At 38.2% G+C, this 19,578-nt stretch overlaps 1 protein-coding gene across 1 annotated transcript; it reads right to left on the minus strand.

The window, feature by feature from the left end:
* Window positions 1–2,744: 2,744 nt before the first annotated feature.
* Window positions 2,745–18,736, minus strand: cd34 (CD34 molecule). Its single transcript, XM_056240538.1, has 5 exons — window positions 18,507–18,736; window positions 6,297–6,500; window positions 6,063–6,208; window positions 4,002–4,154; window positions 2,745–3,143 (listed from the first exon to the last, which is right to left on the minus strand). Exons 1-5 carry the CDS (start codon window positions 18,580–18,582, stop codon window positions 2,952–2,954), a joined length of 771 nt encoding a protein of 256 aa, XP_056096513.1. The 5' UTR covers window positions 18,583–18,736; the 3' UTR covers window positions 2,745–2,951.
* Between the last annotated feature and the right edge of the window lie 842 nt (window positions 18,737–19,578).

Here is a 19,578-nt window from a genome sequence, read left to right on the forward strand (position 1 = left end):
GTACACGCAAATCATTCAGTAGCATAATATAGGCCTATAAAAATATGGTACATGTGTGTTAGAATCTGATACCCCAGGGTAGGCTCATCAATGAACGGTTATTTTGAGGTCAACTGTCCTAGTCGTTCTTTTCAGTTAAGTCATGATATGAAATTTATTTCTGTCATAAAGGAAGGTTGTTCCTCAGTCTGTTGTTTGTTTGTACTTGTTTTTTTTTTTTTTTTTTGGTGGGTTGGACTGTGAGGTTATTGTCGTTCATTCATGAATTGTAGCTATTTATCATGAAAGTGAGCGGCATTAGGGAAATGGGAATGGAATTGTGGGGAACAAGAGCGTCCTGTGATTATCAGAGGAGATTATGAATTACATACAAGTAGAAGACTCACAATAGAGTCAAAATATGTGAAATTATATAAATGTGCTCCAGGCAGGAAAATGTCAGGACAGTCTTTTTCGTTTCCTTTCAGATGTTTTTAGCAATATTTGCTAAATATTACTCAAAACATATTTTATGCGGTTGGTCTTCATCATATAAGACCGCATAAATATTTGGCCTGGATCTGGGCCTGGCTTACAAGAAGGCAGTCGGACTTCCAGCATAGTGAAGGTTTTAATGACCTAGTCTGTGTGTATCTTTTGAGGACCCCACAGGCATGAAATGGAAGTCGCAATAGTCTTTTCTTCCCTATTTTGACGTTTATCCAAGTGAAACAGCTTCTCGAACAAGAAAAAATGTAGTGCACCTGTAAACGCGTCATCAGAGAATAGAAGAGATTTTGCATCGATGAGGGCACATAAATTATTCATAATAAATACTGCTATATCCCCCCCCCCCCCCAAAAAAAAAGAACCGTCACTTTTGATTTCATGGTGACTTTAATTGCTTTTAAAATATAATTTGTTTTTTAATTGGGCTCATAAGGCTTTTCTGTGGTCTGAACTCATCTTTGGAATGTTGCCATTTTTATTGATATTTGTGCTGGTTTAGAAAGTTTTGCAATTCATAGCTTAATTTCCAGGAGATATTTGTGATGTGACATGATTATCCCATTAACAGCAGAACTCAGCATTAGTAACACATAAACGCTGACTTGCTTTCTCTTAAACTGATTAGGGACCACCGAGCCCCACCCAAATCCCTGCAATATGATGTCATCATTGTCTCTTATACAAACCAGCTGTTTGCTTAAATGGCCTTTAGATACCAGCCAAATTTGTGCACGTGTGTACAGGAATGAAAGAGAGAGATGGAGTGAGAACATATGTGTGCATTTCATATCAAACAGAAACTCTTGAGTAAACAGCCTAGGAGCCAAATAAATGAAAAAATGCATCATATAGATCCAAGGCACACAAAGACGAGGTCTCAATGGGGTAAAGTAGAAATGATTAGTGATCTCATACATTTTCCAAAACTTTATTCCTATCACAAACATACATCAGTTTAACACAATGCTAGTACACCGATCCAAAATAAGACTGAACACCGGAATGTTAAAACAAAATGTCATAGTTGAAATAAAGGACATGATATTCATATGTATATACGTTCCTATATTCGTATTGAACCTTAAAACCTTCTTGTCAGTTTATTTGAAGAGATACTACTGTCACCCTAGCACTCAATTTTGACACAAAGGTTTAGTCAAGTCTTGTGTCAGAAATCTTGTGAAGAAGTGTGAAGTATTTAAACAAGATATGGGTTGAAAAATAGTGTAGAAATGTTATTTTTGTCTACACTGTATTGTAAAGTACACACATTGTATTGGAGTGAATCTACTAAAACTAAAGGCGATGGGTAAACTCCAGGGTTTAATGGCTGCAACTAATTACGTACTTGTTTATGCCTAATGATTTATGTACAGTGTAGTAGAAAATGTAGATACAAAGTAGAACACACCCACCCAAGAACGTTCTAAAAATTAAGGCAGGTCATCCAAATGATTAAGTCAGTCATTCAGTCCATAAACACTACATCTAGATGTCTAGAATAAAAAATATTACAAAAAAGCATAATACCGGTTTACAAAGTACGGTGTAACTCAATCCAGAAATGTAAGATAATATTTAGCTGTCACCCTGAGTGCTAACGGGCTTTGCAGCATACCTAGTTTGTTGGATTTTACATTGAGGGTTGTTCGCAGCAATGAAATGGAGTTCACGTGTACACTTAAACTGATTTTTTCATGCTCACCAACTCCAGAAATCATTACTTTGTCATGCAATGATATTAACAAAATTATACAAGACTATTAGCTAGTCAGATCATACTGTACACAAAGAAGAACATATAGAACATTTCATAAGTCTAGAAACACACACACAACCCAAAGCAAACAAAAACACAACTCGTGCCCATTAGATTCAGAGAGTTTCTTTATGCTGTGATGTGATTTACACTCAGCTGGAAGCTTTAGAGCGCTGGGACAGGAGCGCGGATCTTCCCGGTGTTATGTTCCAGCCCTGGCTGCTCTTATGGAAGCCATGCAGCAATGACTCATGGGAAAGGTTCCCCACCCCACAGTAGTGTTAAAAAGTGGTAGCACCTCTTGGACTAAAACGATTTTTGTTGCATCATATTTTAATTGAATTTATATGATGTTCTTGTTATAAATCATCACTGTCATAACTGGCATTTTACAACTTTCATAACATCACAACAATCTTTCATAGCATTCAAGCATTGGCATTTATTTAGCTAGATAAGGAGGAGGATTACTTGACCAATTGTTTTTATCTTATATGCCATACTTTGATTCAAAAGTGTTTACTTGTTCTGTATGACTTTAAATGAAACATTTTGCATCATATTTACATGTAAATGTGGGGATTTGAGTCTTTGTCTCCCTCGTGCCTTCTGACGGCCAAGGTCAATATGCAGTAGATTGAGTTGGGTTTAAGAAGCAGGAACTGAGCGTTTCGCCCAGACCCTCGTTGGCAGAACGGCTCATTCACAGCTCTGTGTCTGCCGTCTTGGTGGTCGAGTGGCCATTGGTGGCAGCAGGGGGAGTTTGGGGCTTCACTGCTTCTTGTGACTCTCCATTAAGACTTGGCTTCTCCTGGGGCTCGGGTTGGTTCAGAGGGGCCACAGACACCAGAGTGTTGCCCTGGTTCTCCTCGTCAGCCATGTAAGACTCCTCAGCCTGTAGGAAAACATGATACAAACAGATTTGACTTTATTATTTCTGCTATTTATTATTATTATTCGTGCCCTCCAGAAGCTTGCTTTCTGCAAGTGAACAACGCCTTGTGGTGCCATCTCAAAGAAAGAGGCACAAAATCAGATTTTTCATTTTCATTTAGGACTTTTGTAAATCAGCACTTGATGAGCCAGACCCTTGAAATAAGGTCGGTGTGTTCTTGGAGCAGAATATGAAAACTGCCATAAAATCATTTTTATTTAATGGAATATATTTCATGATGTATCTTCAAAGCTAAAGCATTCGTTGAGCAGCATATGGCTTATGAAATCCTAGCCTGTGAATGTAGGCTATGTTTTTTTATTTTTTTATTATTCCTCTTTTTGGGGTCCGATGGAGTGCGCTTTGTTTCAAATTCATAATTTGACATCATTTAGCAGAGAAGGAAAACAGCTTAGAACTATTGGCTAGGAGATGAAACAGTTTGTGTTGTGGTTCTGAACATTAGATTGGGCGTGTGCTGGAGGAACTGCGCTGCACTGATATGCTGCCAATTGTTTCCCTCTTAATTACAAGCTTGGCAACACTTCTTTACCAAATACGCTAAACTTTGCAATTAAAATGATTGCATAACACATTCAAAATGGGAATTTGATCGGGAACACTTGGTGGCGGAGAAACAGTTGTTGTAGTCATCGACATCAGTCAGGAAAAGCAGGAAATGAATGAATGTGTAAATTTGCTTTAAAGATTTGCTTGGTGTTGATATTAGTAAGGATGTTACAATTAGTAAGGATATTACAGTTAATGATCAGGGATGTTTTTCTGGGGACTCTTTGGGCCATTCATTTAGGGACTCACCAGTTTCATGCCTTTGCCGTTGGTTCGGCGATGGCACTTGAAGTAGTATATGCCAACTATTATGGCAGCAAGCAGTAAGCCGGTCACCAGCACAGACACGAAAACTGCAGGAGAAGACCCAGAGGCGGTTTTTTCTTCTGTCTTTTTTTCCGACTGTAGAGAAACACATAAACACCAAGATATTAACATATTCAGAGGGATTTAAACATTGTGTAGATTCAACAGCATTTTGAGTCATCATTTGTATTTGATCAAGGAATGTTGATTCAGTATGGGTGTTGCGTTTTTTGTCGTAGGTCTGTTTTGATGAAATAACTCCGATATTGATACTACCAACCGATATTGGTAGATATGGGATATTTATTTGTGCATTTACTATTTTTTTTTACTTGGAAGTCAATGGTGCCCATCAACAGTTTGGTTACTTACCAACATTCTTGAAAATATCTTTTTTTTTTGTGTTCAGCATGAGAAAGAAATTCATTATAACATAAGATTGGTTAAGATTGATTAAGAGGTTAAGAGCGCTCTTGAGGACTTTGCACATCACTTATTTAAAAAGTTTTACTGAACCAATGATGATTCTGAAAGAACACGTGACAGGGAGTCTACTGTTGCTGTAGAAACGAATGCATCTTTCATGCGCATCTGATTGACAGATAAACCGCGCCCTCTTATTTAAGCGTTGTTTAAAATTTTGTGGATATTTGGCCTAACAGTTTGATTAATACATTCAGTTTAACAACAGAGGGTAAACTTTAACATTCAACTGAACCCAGGAACAATTCAGTATAGCTGAATATTGGTAGGGGCATGTCCCCAGCGTCCCAACTAAATGATATGCCTTTGATATTTAGCATTCCTAAGCTTTCCTAATTTAGATATTTTCCACTCTTCCTGACATGCGTCCCTTATACGAACCCTTGATATAGAAAACAAAAAGAGGAAGTGAACAGGAAGGAGTCTTTGTAGTTTAGCACATCTCCCTGCCTTTTACAAAGCATTTAGGTTATGATGTGTCATGCCATGGTGTCATGCCCGAACGATCAATGCCTATCATGATGAAAACAAATGAATGATTCTGCATCAGACTGGCCTATCAACACTATTATCTCACCAACAATACTTTCACTGGTCTGAGATCGGTTCTTGCCAACATAGATGATCATCATCTCCCCCCACTTCTTCTGTCTAACCTCTTTCCTGGGTTCATAACCGCATGGCACCAGTGAGAGGAAGCTCCTCTTCTCTCCCACTCATTCATCTTTTGTGTGCAGGGATTATTTATAGCGAATGACAAAACAGGATCTTCCTAATCTGAGCTCACAGGCATCAACAGCTCAAACTGCCTTGCTAAACTTTATCCTCTCAGACACGAAGCTTCCTTCCTTTCTAATGTACACGGACGCAGATGACAGCAACTGAAAACATCTGAAGTCATTCTGTCCACTGGTTTGGGTTGGCAAAGAGTCTTCAGCTCTTGTAGAGATACTGTATAGTGGAGTTTAAATAACTGTATAATATACCATGGTACTAAAATTAACGTACTCTCCTTTCAAAAAGACCATGATACTGTTTGGTAAATGTCCAAAAATATGGTAGTACCGTGGTACTTTTTTGTAAATTAAAAAAGACTAAAACAGTTACCATAAAACTACCAAAGGTTTTTGGAGAAGTATGGTATTATTGGAAGTACTTTGGAGTACCATAAATGAATATCAGTGCCATGGTATTACCATCTGTAACCATCACTGTACCCCTGCCATACCTGTTTTCTGTAAGGGACATGTAAAGAAAAACACAGCATTGGTGTTCTATTCAAAAACGGTACTTTTCTGTTGATTAATAACTACACGTTGAGTTTAGGAAAATGTCAGCATATTCTTGGAATTTTTTTCATATTCTTCATGAAAGCTGTTGACCAATGAAAATCAGTGATAAATAATCAACTAAAAGAAAACTTGTAAAGTTCTTAATTCATCTGTCAAATTATATTCTTTTCAGGCCATTGTTTTTTCCACCCAGAATTCCAATCCATTAAACGGACTCAAAATTCCTTACTTCTAATTGACTGGATTCTTGATTTGAGACTTTTCCCTGTATCGCTTCACCATGGTTGTTGGAGGCTGTGGTTTCTGGCTGGGCTGTTGAGAATATGGTCAGGATGGCGGAATTGCTGTTGCCAGAGGCGTTGGTTTCTGATGGAGCTAAAAATAAAAAGAATCATGTAATAGTAGTTTCACCAACTAAAACACTTTACAAATTATTTTCTTGAACATTCTTGATGGCTCATACCATTGCGATGAGTAGTGTAACCGGAACTTGGTTTGTTTGGTTCAGGTGTGCTTTGAGCTATGACCTCAGGGGTTGAGGATGCTGGCGAATCTGTTGCTATGTTTGATACTGAGACTGTTGATGGCATCCCTGCCTGAGTTGGTGTTGAGGCTGGTTCCGAGCTTGTTGTAGCACCAGCTGTAGTGGGATCCTGTCCCTGACAACCTACACGGAAACACAGAAAATGTTCAATGTCAATGTCAAATAATAGAAGGTTTAGGTTGGGCTCCCACCTCAAGTTGGTGAATGACTGCATGTTACATAATTAACTAAAAACTAGATCAAATTTCTGTAGCTGCCATTAATGCGCCGCCCATAACAGCAATTACAATGAGATCTTGTTCATTTTGCTTTACGATCACCTCAGACACAGAACATTCATCTCAATCACTTTTTTTCCAGTGTTTACTTATTTCCTATTGAAACAGGAAGTCAATAGATTCTGTTAATCATGAACATGGTTTTAGGGAGCAGCAAATTTGATTCTCATTCACAAGCTCTTGATTTGTTTATTTTTAAATTTTATTCTGATTTGATTCCAGTTTCCATTTCAGATATATTTCCATTTTGACACAATAAATTCTCTCTCTATCTTCTTTACCAAATGTTCATTAAAATAACCATCTCATAAGAGTCAATTGTTTCGGGTATCATTCAACTGGTTGTGCCATATGTATGTTTTTGATTCACCAAAAAAAGAATTGGCTCATAGGAGTCATTTGTTTGTGATGGGGCTATGCTGGTTACGCTGATATGTTTTTGATTCACTAAAAATAATTTGTTCATAAAAGTAATTTGTTCATGAATCAGATTGCACTAGTTGCATTCTGTGTTTGTTTTTCTGTGCAGAACGTGATGTTGTTTTATTGCATTGCATTTAATACAAACTGCGAACTCGCGTTCACAACTCTGGTAAAATCAGATTTATTTTGCCATGGTCCTGAAAATTCTGCATTCATACATGCAATCCTAATATTAAATAATAAAATAAATGAATTTACAAATTTTAAATGTTTTGTGAAACAGTAGAGTTTGGATTTTAATCAAGGTTTCCATGCCACCCCTTCATTAGGCTACTACGCAATCACAAAGGGCTTGCAGGGTTTAACTTGAGTGTCAGATGCTCCTCATCCAGAGATTGCCGCACAGTGTTTGCTAGCATGTGGGTGGTAGCTGAACCCTAATGTTGAGAAGAGGCCTGGCCCCTCCTTGACTGTTATTTAATGGCCTTCTGTCTCCACCCTCTCCAAAAATGTGCCTTGTTTGCACAGCCACTCTCCATTATTAATAACTTAAGCAGGAGGGTAATGCTGCCGACACTGACTGAGCAAATAAACATCACCCTCGAAAAGTCAAGACCTTTGGCTTTGCTGTTCATTACCACACTCTTTAAGAAAGAGTTTTGTCTAGAGGCGTGGAATGCAGGAAGCGTGTGGCTGGGCGTAACGTGCATTCATTTTCTTGGTTGTTTTAGGTGTTGCATCCTCAACTAACTACACCACATCCAAAAGTCATTGAACTTGTGTTCAAGTAAAATATTTGAGTTTTCACTTTTGACTGACACATTCAAGAAAATCATCTTGGCTATAGAGATTACTCTAAATGGAATATTTTGGGTGCAATAAAAGTTAAGGTCAATCAAAGTGCAAATTTGAGGCTACTGTGAAATACAATGAAAGTCAATTTTTGGTGGATTTAAAAGCATAAATTATTGTAATTGTAAAACTAGCATGTTAATTATGTTGTTAAAACTAATGCATTACAGTATTTGAGTAAAAGTGTAGTAAAAATTGTAAAAAGTAAATATTGGACATTTTTTTTGCGCATTTTTTTTTAGAACTACAGTCATGCTTATGGTTTACACTTGTGACTAAACTATCGAAACTATCGAAACAGTGAATATTTGTACATTTATTGATTAGCCCCTTTCTCTTCCATTATTTTAAATTTGTAACCCAGAATTTGGCTCTTTTTTTTTTTAAAGTAAACGGGACAAGTGGAAATAGTTTTTTTGTGGTGGTAATTGACATGCCACAAATGTTGATTTGTTTTGATTGAGCATAACTTGCGTTAATCCCGGAATACTCTTTTAAGTGTTTTTCGGCAAAGGGTTGATTACTTTTTTTTTTTTTGCCATTGGGCATTTGAGCAGCTGAGCTTTAAATTTAGAACAATTTGTGGTGTCATTTAGGACACCACGCGTCTTGCCATCAAACTCGTTGTCACGCAGGCTTCAGAATGCTATCTGGAGCTCATGCTGGGTGGTCTTGTGTTTTCCTAACTTGCAATACAAAGATATCTGCCACACCCTGATCATAAACTAATTCTACATTTGTCTTAACAGGTGTGACTGTATCAAGGCCACTATATTGTAAGGCAGCGATGCTTGCAACACTGAACACTGAATGATGAAACAATGAACCTTGATGAATCTTTTTAGTTAAAACACCAAAAGAAATGACAATCTGTGATTGGTCAAGCTCAGATCTCATTGATATGATACCTCGCTTGCTGTTTGTGATTCTTAGCATTTTGTGATTTTTCAGGGTGCATTACCACCATGATTGCACTTACACCGTGAAGCACCCCTCCTTCATTACAGATAGGCCTCCACTCTTGAGTGTCTTGTGAGCGGGTCTATCGTGCTTGATACTGTGAGTGGCTGGCTATATAGTTTAATTGGCTGAACTGGGCATGCATCCTACAGCTCTTAAAAATGTTAATAAAAACTAAGCGCTGACTTACACAAGCCAAAACCTGACACGTTTATTATAATAACTGTTAGGAAGAATGTTCCCTCTTCTCCTAATATCACATAAACAAGACCAGCATACGTGAACGCCTTTGTACACTTATGTATTTGTGTATTTTCTACAAATGAGAAGCACAACAACATTCTTTTTTAACATGTATGATAACGAATGTCTTTAATTGTGTAAAGTGTAACAAAATACCCCTTTACACGCAACACACGATGACAGTAGTGACATACTGTTTTCCAAGCTTTCTGTCTTAAATGGTATGTCTATGAGATTAGAATGAGTGCATCCCAAATCATATACAGTATGTATGTAATTTGGGGTTTTAAGGTAATTTAGCTAGATGTTAATGCTAAAATGCAAACAGTATCCAAAAAGTGTGTTTTCATGTTATTGTTCTGTGCAGAGACATGGCTTTTGTTGTGGTACAACATCATCATCATCCGTATAACAAGGAACACTGATCTTTGAGGTGAATGAGGTCATCCTAGACAATTCGTATAAATATTGTTTCTCATAGCCAGATCTCTGATTAAACCTTGTGGACACAACTTTGTTTCCAGTTGGACTGATGAAAACCTTGTGTTGCATAAAGTCAGCCAGTCAAATCTGAGTTTGCCAGATTGGGAAAGTACTTTCCAGTTTTTAAAGTGTCTGAATGTATGCTTACATTTTATGCATCAATTTATTTATGCATAAAATTCATATCTTTTGTCCATACATTTTATGTAGACTTTAATAAATGTTCTACATTTGTTACTGCGTAATATGCATTAAGTTATGTGTAAAATCCATAAATTGTCAAGAAAATGCATCAATTGCTGATGATTATCTTGGCAATTATTTTGATAGTTTTAAAGTTACACAATGCTTTATGAAATGCCTGTTGCATTTACATCTGTGTGATGTCTCTCTTCAAAGCTACTAAACAAACTTCAGTCATGCCAACTTGTAGCTACATTCATCACACATACACTTGCACACACCCTCAAATATGCACATAGTCTACTCTAAAGTGAAATGAGATGAAAGGTAAAAATAATTCAACCTCAAAAGGCATACCATACAATTTTCATCCCAAATGAGATATTCCTCTTGACATATCTGATATTTCACAATTTGTGTGGCAGTGAGATCTGGTAATCAAACTGACTTCTGGATGCCCCGACAGCAAGCATAAACAGAGATCTGGGAGAGTGATAACAGTGGCTCCACCTAACGAAAGTGACACAACAGGGACCAAATGTGCTTTCCAGATTTCTGAACCGCTCTAATCCATTCGATGGTGTTTTGGCACGTCTGGTCTGATGTAATGAGACAATCTTAGGCAAAGACTCCCCAAAATCCCCAGTGCTTTCAGCTGTGTCTGAATGGACGTATGGCAGTAAGCTTAGCCAGACACGTCCTGACAGCTCTGATATAAACCTGAGATGAAGCCTCCTTCTTCCACATTCCTTGGAAACATGAGAGATGCCCCTAAAATGTTTGGGTTATTTTAAAGTAAGTGGCTCATTAAATAGACAGTTATGCAGAGGACAAAATTTCCATTTTCCAGGCAACTGTTCCTTTAAGTCTTATAGTTTTAGGGTTCAGATTTCAAGAATTGTGCTTTATTTTGTTTTTATCGGCAGTGTATGGAGTTGTGCTGAGCTGACCTTCTTTTCAGTGGCTTTCAAAGCATTTTAAGTCATGTTTTGATCATTGCCTCTTGAAATGGTCCCATGGGTCTACTCATAAGACTAAAAATGATGTCACTGTAATTTTCCCATAGACATTTATTTCTGGGAATCTAAAGAAATGTCTGCTTTCATTCTGACTCTAGAAGATTTCTGGTCTGTATCCTCAACTCAATCCCCAGGGGGAATGCAGCGATAAGCAATCTGCCTTTTCACGGCTCATAAGGGAGTGTCTTTAATCTCTAAAATACCCGCATTAATGCTTAAATCACAAGCTTGTTGAACTCTGGGACGGCTTTCTAAGAAAGACCTCCTCTTGTTCTTCCTTCCTCACTCAGATCTGTGACGTGATTATCTTGCAGGACAGAATGCCATCTCAAGATCTCATATCTCTCCTATCTCTAGGTCCGGTTGAAACAGGAGAAACCTAAATAAACAGCTCAGCGAAAGAGGAAAGATTGTGATGACGGATGTAGGCAACTCAAAAGGGTTAGTAATCACTCTAATAATCCCTAACGTGTTGTCCAGCAGGGTGGAGCCCATCTTTCTCCATCACCAGATGCACAGATCTCAAGGGAACCACTCTCCTCCCAGTGTACTTTGTGCTTAAACATCAGGCTTTGACGTCTGCAGCCTGCTAAGCTGGACGGCAGCCTGGGAATCATGGCTTCCCCACCCAGACCGTAGAGAGAGCATCTCTTGGTGATCAGAATCAGCCCAATCCCCTCTCTTAAGCAGGCCTGTTATGTAAACATTTCTCATCCATCCATCCATCCATTTTTCTATCTATGGTTCTATCTATCAATAGTTCGCTCTATCGATGTCTGTCTGTCTGATTCATTTTCTGATCATTTTCTCTGTTGGGAGAGAGGTTTTAAGTTATACAACTTTCTTACAAGACTTTGTCAAGCCAACGTTTAAAGTTTGTTCTGACAAACTTGTCTTTTTCATTTCGCATTTAACTCTTTTTAAAAAATAGTATTTGGAGTCTTTTTCGTTGGTTTATTTAAAGAATCGTACAGTGGAAGCCCCTGTGATGCACTGTTGGTGCGATCACAAAATATTATTTCTCAAAAGGTCAAAGAACTTCATGGGCAATTTTAACGGACACACTAGGAAATCCAGTGGTCACTCTATCCACCCCAACTACCGGATAACTATTTCCATTTGCGAGCATGCTGATCCTGAAAGTTTACTTAGCAATGAGCCCACAGCCCAGTTGTTTTCTGACAAAACAAAAACGGGGAGAAGGAATTAATCAAATTAGTGTCAGGTGTGGAATGTTCCCCAAGCCAGGCAGGATGTAGGTATCTCAGATAGAAACTATAGACAAGTGCGTTAAACATGCACACAGTAATGATCCCATTCCTGACCCCTTTGGACCCAATTCGAGATATGTATTTAATACACAGACCACCTACTAATGGATTCCTCTACTATTCTTCTACAATAGTGTCTCATTCACTGTTTTTGCTGTGTTCATTTCCGAACCATCTAGATCCATACTGTACAGATACTGTAAAAATGTAATTAATGGTTTAGTTAATGAATGTTGCAGATTTTGGTGTTTTTAATACATCAAACCTTGTTTTTTTTAAATAGCACCCCTACTGTCCAAAACAGGCATGATCTTGTCACCCCCCTCCAGCTGCCAGCTGCCTCCACTTTTTGCAGCTCACTGTCAGCACCAAAAGCATTGCGTGGTTGCAGATGTCCATGGACCATTTCCAGGCTCTTGTTCTTTGACATCATCTTGCAGATTGATTCAGACAATGTAATTGGATATCTAAATGTTTGATCCACTGCCATGCTCAGCTTATACAATGCTTGGAGAAAAGGCCACAACAGAAAGATGAGGGGGTATTGAAGCGTCTCTCTCTCTCTCTCTCTCTCTCTTTTTTTTTTACTTTTCATCACACAAAAGAAAAACTGGGGTTGGGTTTTGCCCCCTCTCTCACTTTCTGGCTAACCGTAACAAATCCCCTGGGCTCTGTAACACTGTGGTTAAGGAGGAAAGACTGCTGTGAGAAAGTCCTCGTGCTTTTGATGGCAAGCAAAGGATAAAGTCTTATGTTTTCAATTAGGGAACATTAGGTAGAATTGCCCCAGTGTTGTGCTGCTTACTGAACATTAATTACCCCACTGGTTAAAGAGGCTCAGCCAAGCCACATTAACTCTGTTTATTCCTCAGGCAAAATGGTGAAAACCACCACATAACTGCAAATTTCTCCATAAAGTTACATGCATGTAACAAGTATTACAAAAAAACAATGATATAACTCAATCTTTGTACACATCAAAAGCACAAATAGTGTTGGTTGTTGTGATGTCTATTAGATATTTTGAGATAACTATTAGTTATGTTAGATACTATTTTATATATATATATATATATATATATATATATAGTTTTTTTTAACCTTAATTGTGGAAAAAGCACAAATATATGACTACAGGATGTTGCACAAGTTTCTCATCAAAGTGAACAGATTTTATCCTGAAGGTTACAGCTAGAGTTTCTGGGAAGCTGAAACTTTGCCATCACTTTATAAGTTGCTATTTGACTAATATGATGATCCAACCAGCAGACTGGTCCAAGCTAGTGTCTTGGAGTTTCCGCTTGTTACAGATTTTGTTGTACCACAGGCTAATTACACACTAATGTTTGGACTCAGGTTTTTGGATACTCGTATTACCAGAGCGCTGTGTCAGAGTGAGAGTGGTTGGAAGCTGCATGCCAGCTGTGAGAGACGCAATAAACTGTAAAACTGTTTTGGAGTGCCAGGGGAACTACAGAAAAACAGACTCACAAGAGCAACAACAACAAACCCTGATTTGATTCCAGATTGTCTTTTCTCATTTAACATGACGTTCAGCTAATTAAACATGACTGTTAGTTGATGGTTTACATTAGTTCTTAATATGATACGTAATAGTTGTTTTGTATCGTTTTCTTAATTATAAGTGGGGTGATGGACATAAATGTGTAAACGTACAACTTGCCATAATTACTGTTTGCGCAGATGATCTTTTCACATAATTTGAGAATGAACTGCTTATTTTTCCACCCTTTCAGTTTCAATCAATATGCAATGAGAAGCCCAGTGAGACCGAGCACACCCAAATCGGAGTGATGTAAGATATTCTACAGCATTTGTGTATAGGCTCCCCACCCTTGCGAATGTGACGTTAAGTGGCCTAGGACTGCAGGAATGCCAGGCCATAGCTAAAAGCCATGAGAAACTGGCAGCTGCATGTTTTTGTTGGCCAAACAGCGCATTGTCAGCCAAGGAGAATATTCCAGAACTAAGGTACACATATATAAGCGTATTATTTTACTCCTTGCCCTGTAGTGACCCCTGCCATCCATTTTGTTTTTTATCATGCATGATGCACTGGCATGCATGAACTTCCTCTTCCTTTGTGCCTTGACTATGTGATCTTTGTGTGACTAAACCCATGGAAATGTGCATCTGCTCTACCAGCGAATGCAATAAAAATGTGTGTGATAATAGTTCCTTTAAACATCCTGCATTGTGTAGTTTGGGAGTTCCCATGTGGATGAATTGGCTTCTGTTGGTACAGTTGATCTAGGCCTTAGATTTTTTCCAGATATCTAACTGTAATACACCACAGTAGCAGTTTTAGGACTGGGAAAAGACCTGCTTCAGGGATGCTAGGTCTGCCAGGGTGCTAAAGACGCGTGAAGGTGTTTTCTCACTCACCTTTCTCACTCGCCTTTGAGCTCAAAACGCAGCCAGATTTAATGATATTACATGATGGTTGGGCGGCACCAACCGTTATCTTGGCACCTGTCCACTGAAATGCCACATAGCTACCAGGGTGTATAATGCCTGAACTCACAACATGGGAAAAGGTGGTAACTGAAATTTAGCATGTCGTTTGGGTGGCTAACGTAACTATGGGGTGAATGTGAGCTCAGCTAAACACATTTTCTAACAGGCTGTCATAGCGAATCATACTTTCTTGCCCTTTTCCATCCATTAGAGGAGGAAGGTTACGCCTCTAAAAGAGCTATACTTGCAATGGGAGGTCACTGTCACAGTTGAACAGTGGGTGGCCGGTTGGAATGCAGTACTTCTATCTTCTGAGTCTTTCCTCTGAGGCTTTATTCAAATACCATGTAATTTGACCCTTTTTAGCCACTTAGCTTCATTTAATTTAATTCTGCAGCAACTGTAGCGTGTGGATGAGTGTCCACACACTGAAACCGCTGGTTTTTCAGATCAGTCTTTCTCATTTTGTAAATTTACATTTATGTATTTAGTAGATGCTTTTTAGGTATAAGTTTTATCAGTTTATGCATTCTCTGGGAGTCAAACCCATGACCTCGGCATTGGTAGTGGCTTGCTCCGGTGTTTGAGCTATAATAATAAATTCTGCCAACACAACATGAACAGAATATTGCTTTCACAACCAAAATTGGTCACTCCTCAGGATTCTGTCAATGCCCTTCCAATATTGTGTTTTAATAGCACACATTGAAGTGGGTTCAACCATGATGTTTTATTCTATAATATAATTTCTGTATTATTTTTAAAGGGGTCATATAATGGTACATGCACTTTTACAAGTTGATTGTACTGAAATGTGTGTTGGCAGTGCCTGTACACAACCATCATAAAATGATAAAAAATCCATCCAGTGTTTTTTTTTTTAATCTCCTTATATGTTTTCCCCTGTCTCAAATCAAGCCGTTCGACCTTGTGACGTCACACGCTCGGAAGCCCCTCCCACGATTGTTGATTGACAGCAACGTTTCAACACAGACCCGCCCTCGCTCGTGAGGGAGCTGTCAATCATAGTCTGCGCAGACCGGCGCGGTCATTGTTGATATGCTGGAGCACTGTCTATGAGCAGAATGGCGTCTAAGCGATTGTGGTGTTCTGTTCTTGGGTGTAATAACGAACACAGCAGTCATTTTAATGTTCCTAAATCCGAACCGCTGAAGACACAGTGGCTGAGTTTGTTTTCGAAGGGAATAATCCCCACGAGCAATGTCAATGCTCTCATGTTTGCGCGAATCATTTCTCACCAGACTGCTTTATAAACGAGTGTCAGTATAAAGCTGGTTTTGCTAAGAAGCTGCTCATGAAAAAAGGATCGGTACCAACTATTCGTGTTCCTGCTGAACCTCTAGAACAACTGAAGTGTGTGTAACGTTTTATTAAACTTTATATTAATATTTATATTAATCTTTGCAGATCGCTAGCTGCACGCTTCACAATGAATGCGTCTAAGGTTTACACTTAGGTTACATTACGGCATGTTTTCTATGTATGATGTTCTCAATATAATTCATAATCCCACGTTTATACTGAACAACGCGTTATGGTTATTGTGTTACAAACGGTGTATGCACAGAACAGAGAGGCGGGGTGAGCAAAGCTCATTATCATTTAAAGGCATATGCACTGAAACGGCGTGCTGAAAACAGAGCTGTTTTTGACCAAGTAAAATAAGTGTTTTCTTACAATACTAATGAGAATTTGTAATTAAAGTATATTACAAACTTTTAATTTAGACCCTAAAGAATCATACTAGCTTGTACAAAAATGGCATTATATGACCCCTTTAAGCAATGTAATTTGTTTAGGATAAAAGCGTCTGCCAAAATGGATAAATGTTTTGCCACTGTCCAGTGCACAACGATATAAAGAAATGTAAACAATGTTTGAATGAGTACAAAATAAATGTAAAACCTACAGTGGAAGATTATTAGTTACTAACGACTTAAATTTCAGTCTACAGAGAAATGGGAGACAACACAGGTTTCAAATGTCATGAGGGTGAGTGAATCATGACAGAATTTTCTCAATTTTAACTCAATTTATAATGAATACAGTACAAAAGTATGAGTCAGTTTATGATTTTCGTTATAATGTATGTTACCACTATTTACTTTTAAAATACATCAATCTTGCTCTAAAAATAGCCATAGATGCTGGTATGGCAAAAAACAAACAAACAAACAAACAAACAAACAAATAAATAATTCTTTATAAGAGTCTTTAAATCTGCATAAAAGAATTTGCAGTCAGTTAACAAGAAACATTGTCCAAGAGGCAGGACTTGGAAAGTTTCCCTTAACAAATTAAAGTGAGTGATATTTTATGATCTAAAACCTGTAATGCTAACTTAAGATTTACTAAGAGTTTAATTATGATTAATGTCTGCTAAGAGCAGTTTGAATCGTTATAACTAGCATTTAAGATTTTCTGTTGGATATGATGAACTTTAATGCAATTTCGGAACTTTAATGGCGTACCAACATCTGCAACATTAGGACCTGCTCCCTTTAGATACACACATATTTCCCTGGTTGGCTGAAAAGTGCTGCTATGTTCTGACCATCCATTGGCAAAGTCTCACAGGAGTGCCAATTGCACTAAAGTGCCAAGCATTTAACAGACTGGTGGGAATGGAAACGTACAGTGCTTTGCGGTCTCTTGGTGGGGAGGGGAAGAGGCTTCACTTTAACAATGACTTCTTGCAACCTCCAAAGTCTTAACGGGAGCATGACTGTTACAGCCTAATGAATTCAGCTGGGTTACAGTTTCACATTACTCTTTATAAAAACCACTGAGCAGGACATTTGAGGAGAACTATAGGAATATAGGGCACGTTAACTTCAGATTTCATATTACACATAGCTTTGGCAAACTTCCCTGGTGTCTCTTCTCTAACAAGGGGGGAAGGCTGCCTAATTCAATTTTTCATTTAGCTTGAAAACTGATGATGTGCTGTGTGAGTGTTTGTTTGCTATGGAAGTGCATTTTGTAGTTTCTTACATACAGTGATAGTTTCTCTTTTTTAATATTTGTTTTCTGGCTGAAAAAATTCCTGGTGTTTAATTCAACCACCACGCTTTTGAGAAGTTGCACTGTGTTTAAACCAGACTTCCCACCGTTAAACCAACTCAACGGCATTACTCTCACCTCTTGGGAAAAGGGGCGTACAGCTCTGCCCTGCCCACATGGGCGTCACTTACAAACCAGCTCTTTTTGCTCCTTTTTGAAATAACGGAACTCCCTGGAAAGAGAGTGCCGTTTACATATGACTGTCTTCATCCCTGTGGCTAATAATGTAAACATCCATCTATTTTCAGGAGAACATGAACCAAACACTGTGGTCCACATTTCAGTCTACAATGAATCCACTCATACGTCTGCTTTACAAAAGGACAATTTCACCACATGCAGTCATAGAAATCAGGATAAAGATGCTTAACAGACTCCTCAGACAGTTCCCAGGCTTTTCCAAACTCTTCAGTCCCTAAAACACACATATACGCCCATGTTTCGGCCAGCTCCACCCAGACAGAGAGCAGGATATAGCCCGCAATTACGATCAACGGCATGTTTCCACTCCAAGCCAGAGCCCTTTGTTTTAGTTTCCCGCTAGCTTTTTAACACCGTCTCCTCTGAGTAAACACTACAAACTGCTGGGTGTCACATCAATCAAGGTGAGACTATTTTTTTTAATGAAACATTATATTTGATCTCAAAATCAGTGATACTTTCATACAGCTTACAAAATGATGAATCCTGACAAATTATAAGGAAAAAAGATGTTCCTATAAATCTCTACAAAAAAAAAATGATACAAAATATAAAATAAGAACGTAAAAAGGATGCAAACGGTTAAACAATGATAAAACGCTGCATGTACAGTAATACACAAAATAGCTTACAAAAGACTTCAAATAAACTTACTGTGAAGCAAAAGAAAGCCGAACATTAAAGCCAGTGCCATGGTTTTCCAGAGTTCATTCATTCTTCGTACAGCCATTCTGGTCTCTGAGCACGCTGAGGTGTGAGAGAGTGTGTATGCAGGCACTGGGGCAGGGCTGAAAGAGTTTAGGGGTTTCCTGTGCCTGAGACAGAAATGAGCGGGTCACAAGATAAAGCATGGCTTGTGCTCCAGGGGTTTTATATGGCCCCTCTACACTCCCCCTCTCTCTCTCTCTCTCTCTCTCTCTCTCTCTCTCTCTCTCTCTCTCTCTCTCTCTCTCTCTCTCTCTCTCTCTCTCTCTCTCTCTCTCTCTCTCTCTCTCTCTCTCTCTCTCTCTCTCTCTCTCTCTCTCTCTCTCTCTCTCTCTCTCTCCCTACCGTCATTCTTCTCGTCTTGCAGGCAAGGCCACCTCCTTCATGTTGTGTGAAGTTGATAGTATAAGAAGAGTTGAAACATGTATATGTTGCTGTATATTTATTATATTTATTTTCTATTTAGTACTTTGAAAAAGTCTCTTCAAGTCTCTCTGGAAAAATTCATAAAACTACAAAGTCTGCCACCAATTAAACCTCCAAATAGATTCAGAGAAATGGATCTGATTCAATTTTCATTGATTTTATTTATTGATTGATTGATTAATGATGTCATTTTAAACATTTTCATCTGTTGGTCCACAGGGGGTTCATATATAAAACAATAAGGATTTCCTTTAAAGAATATATTCCATATTTATTTAGTTGTTGTTGTACATTATCATTGTAAGTTGCATTCTGCCACTGAGGAAACACATAAAAAAGGATTTTTACTTTATATCTTACAATTGCGGGCTTTATATCTCATAAATTTGACTTTATATATCACAATGTTACTATTTCTTATTTTAAACTCACAATCACGTTTATTTTTTAGGCTGGTGTGGAAATATGCTTCCAAAGTTTTTGTCATAGTTTATAATAATTTGCATTATAAAAAAAAGAAAAATCTGGGTTGTCTGAGAGTTTTTATGGAAGGTCCATGGGTCTGAAAAGGTAAAAAAACAAAAAAACATATTAA

The sequence above is a fragment of the Rhinichthys klamathensis genome, unplaced genomic scaffold (genome assembly GCF_029890125.1).
Source record: "Rhinichthys klamathensis goyatoka isolate OS25496 unplaced genomic scaffold, OSU_Roscu_1.1 h1tg000020l_1, whole genome shotgun sequence".
NCBI classification, from domain to species: domain Eukaryota; kingdom Metazoa; phylum Chordata; class Actinopteri; order Cypriniformes; family Leuciscidae; genus Rhinichthys; species Rhinichthys klamathensis.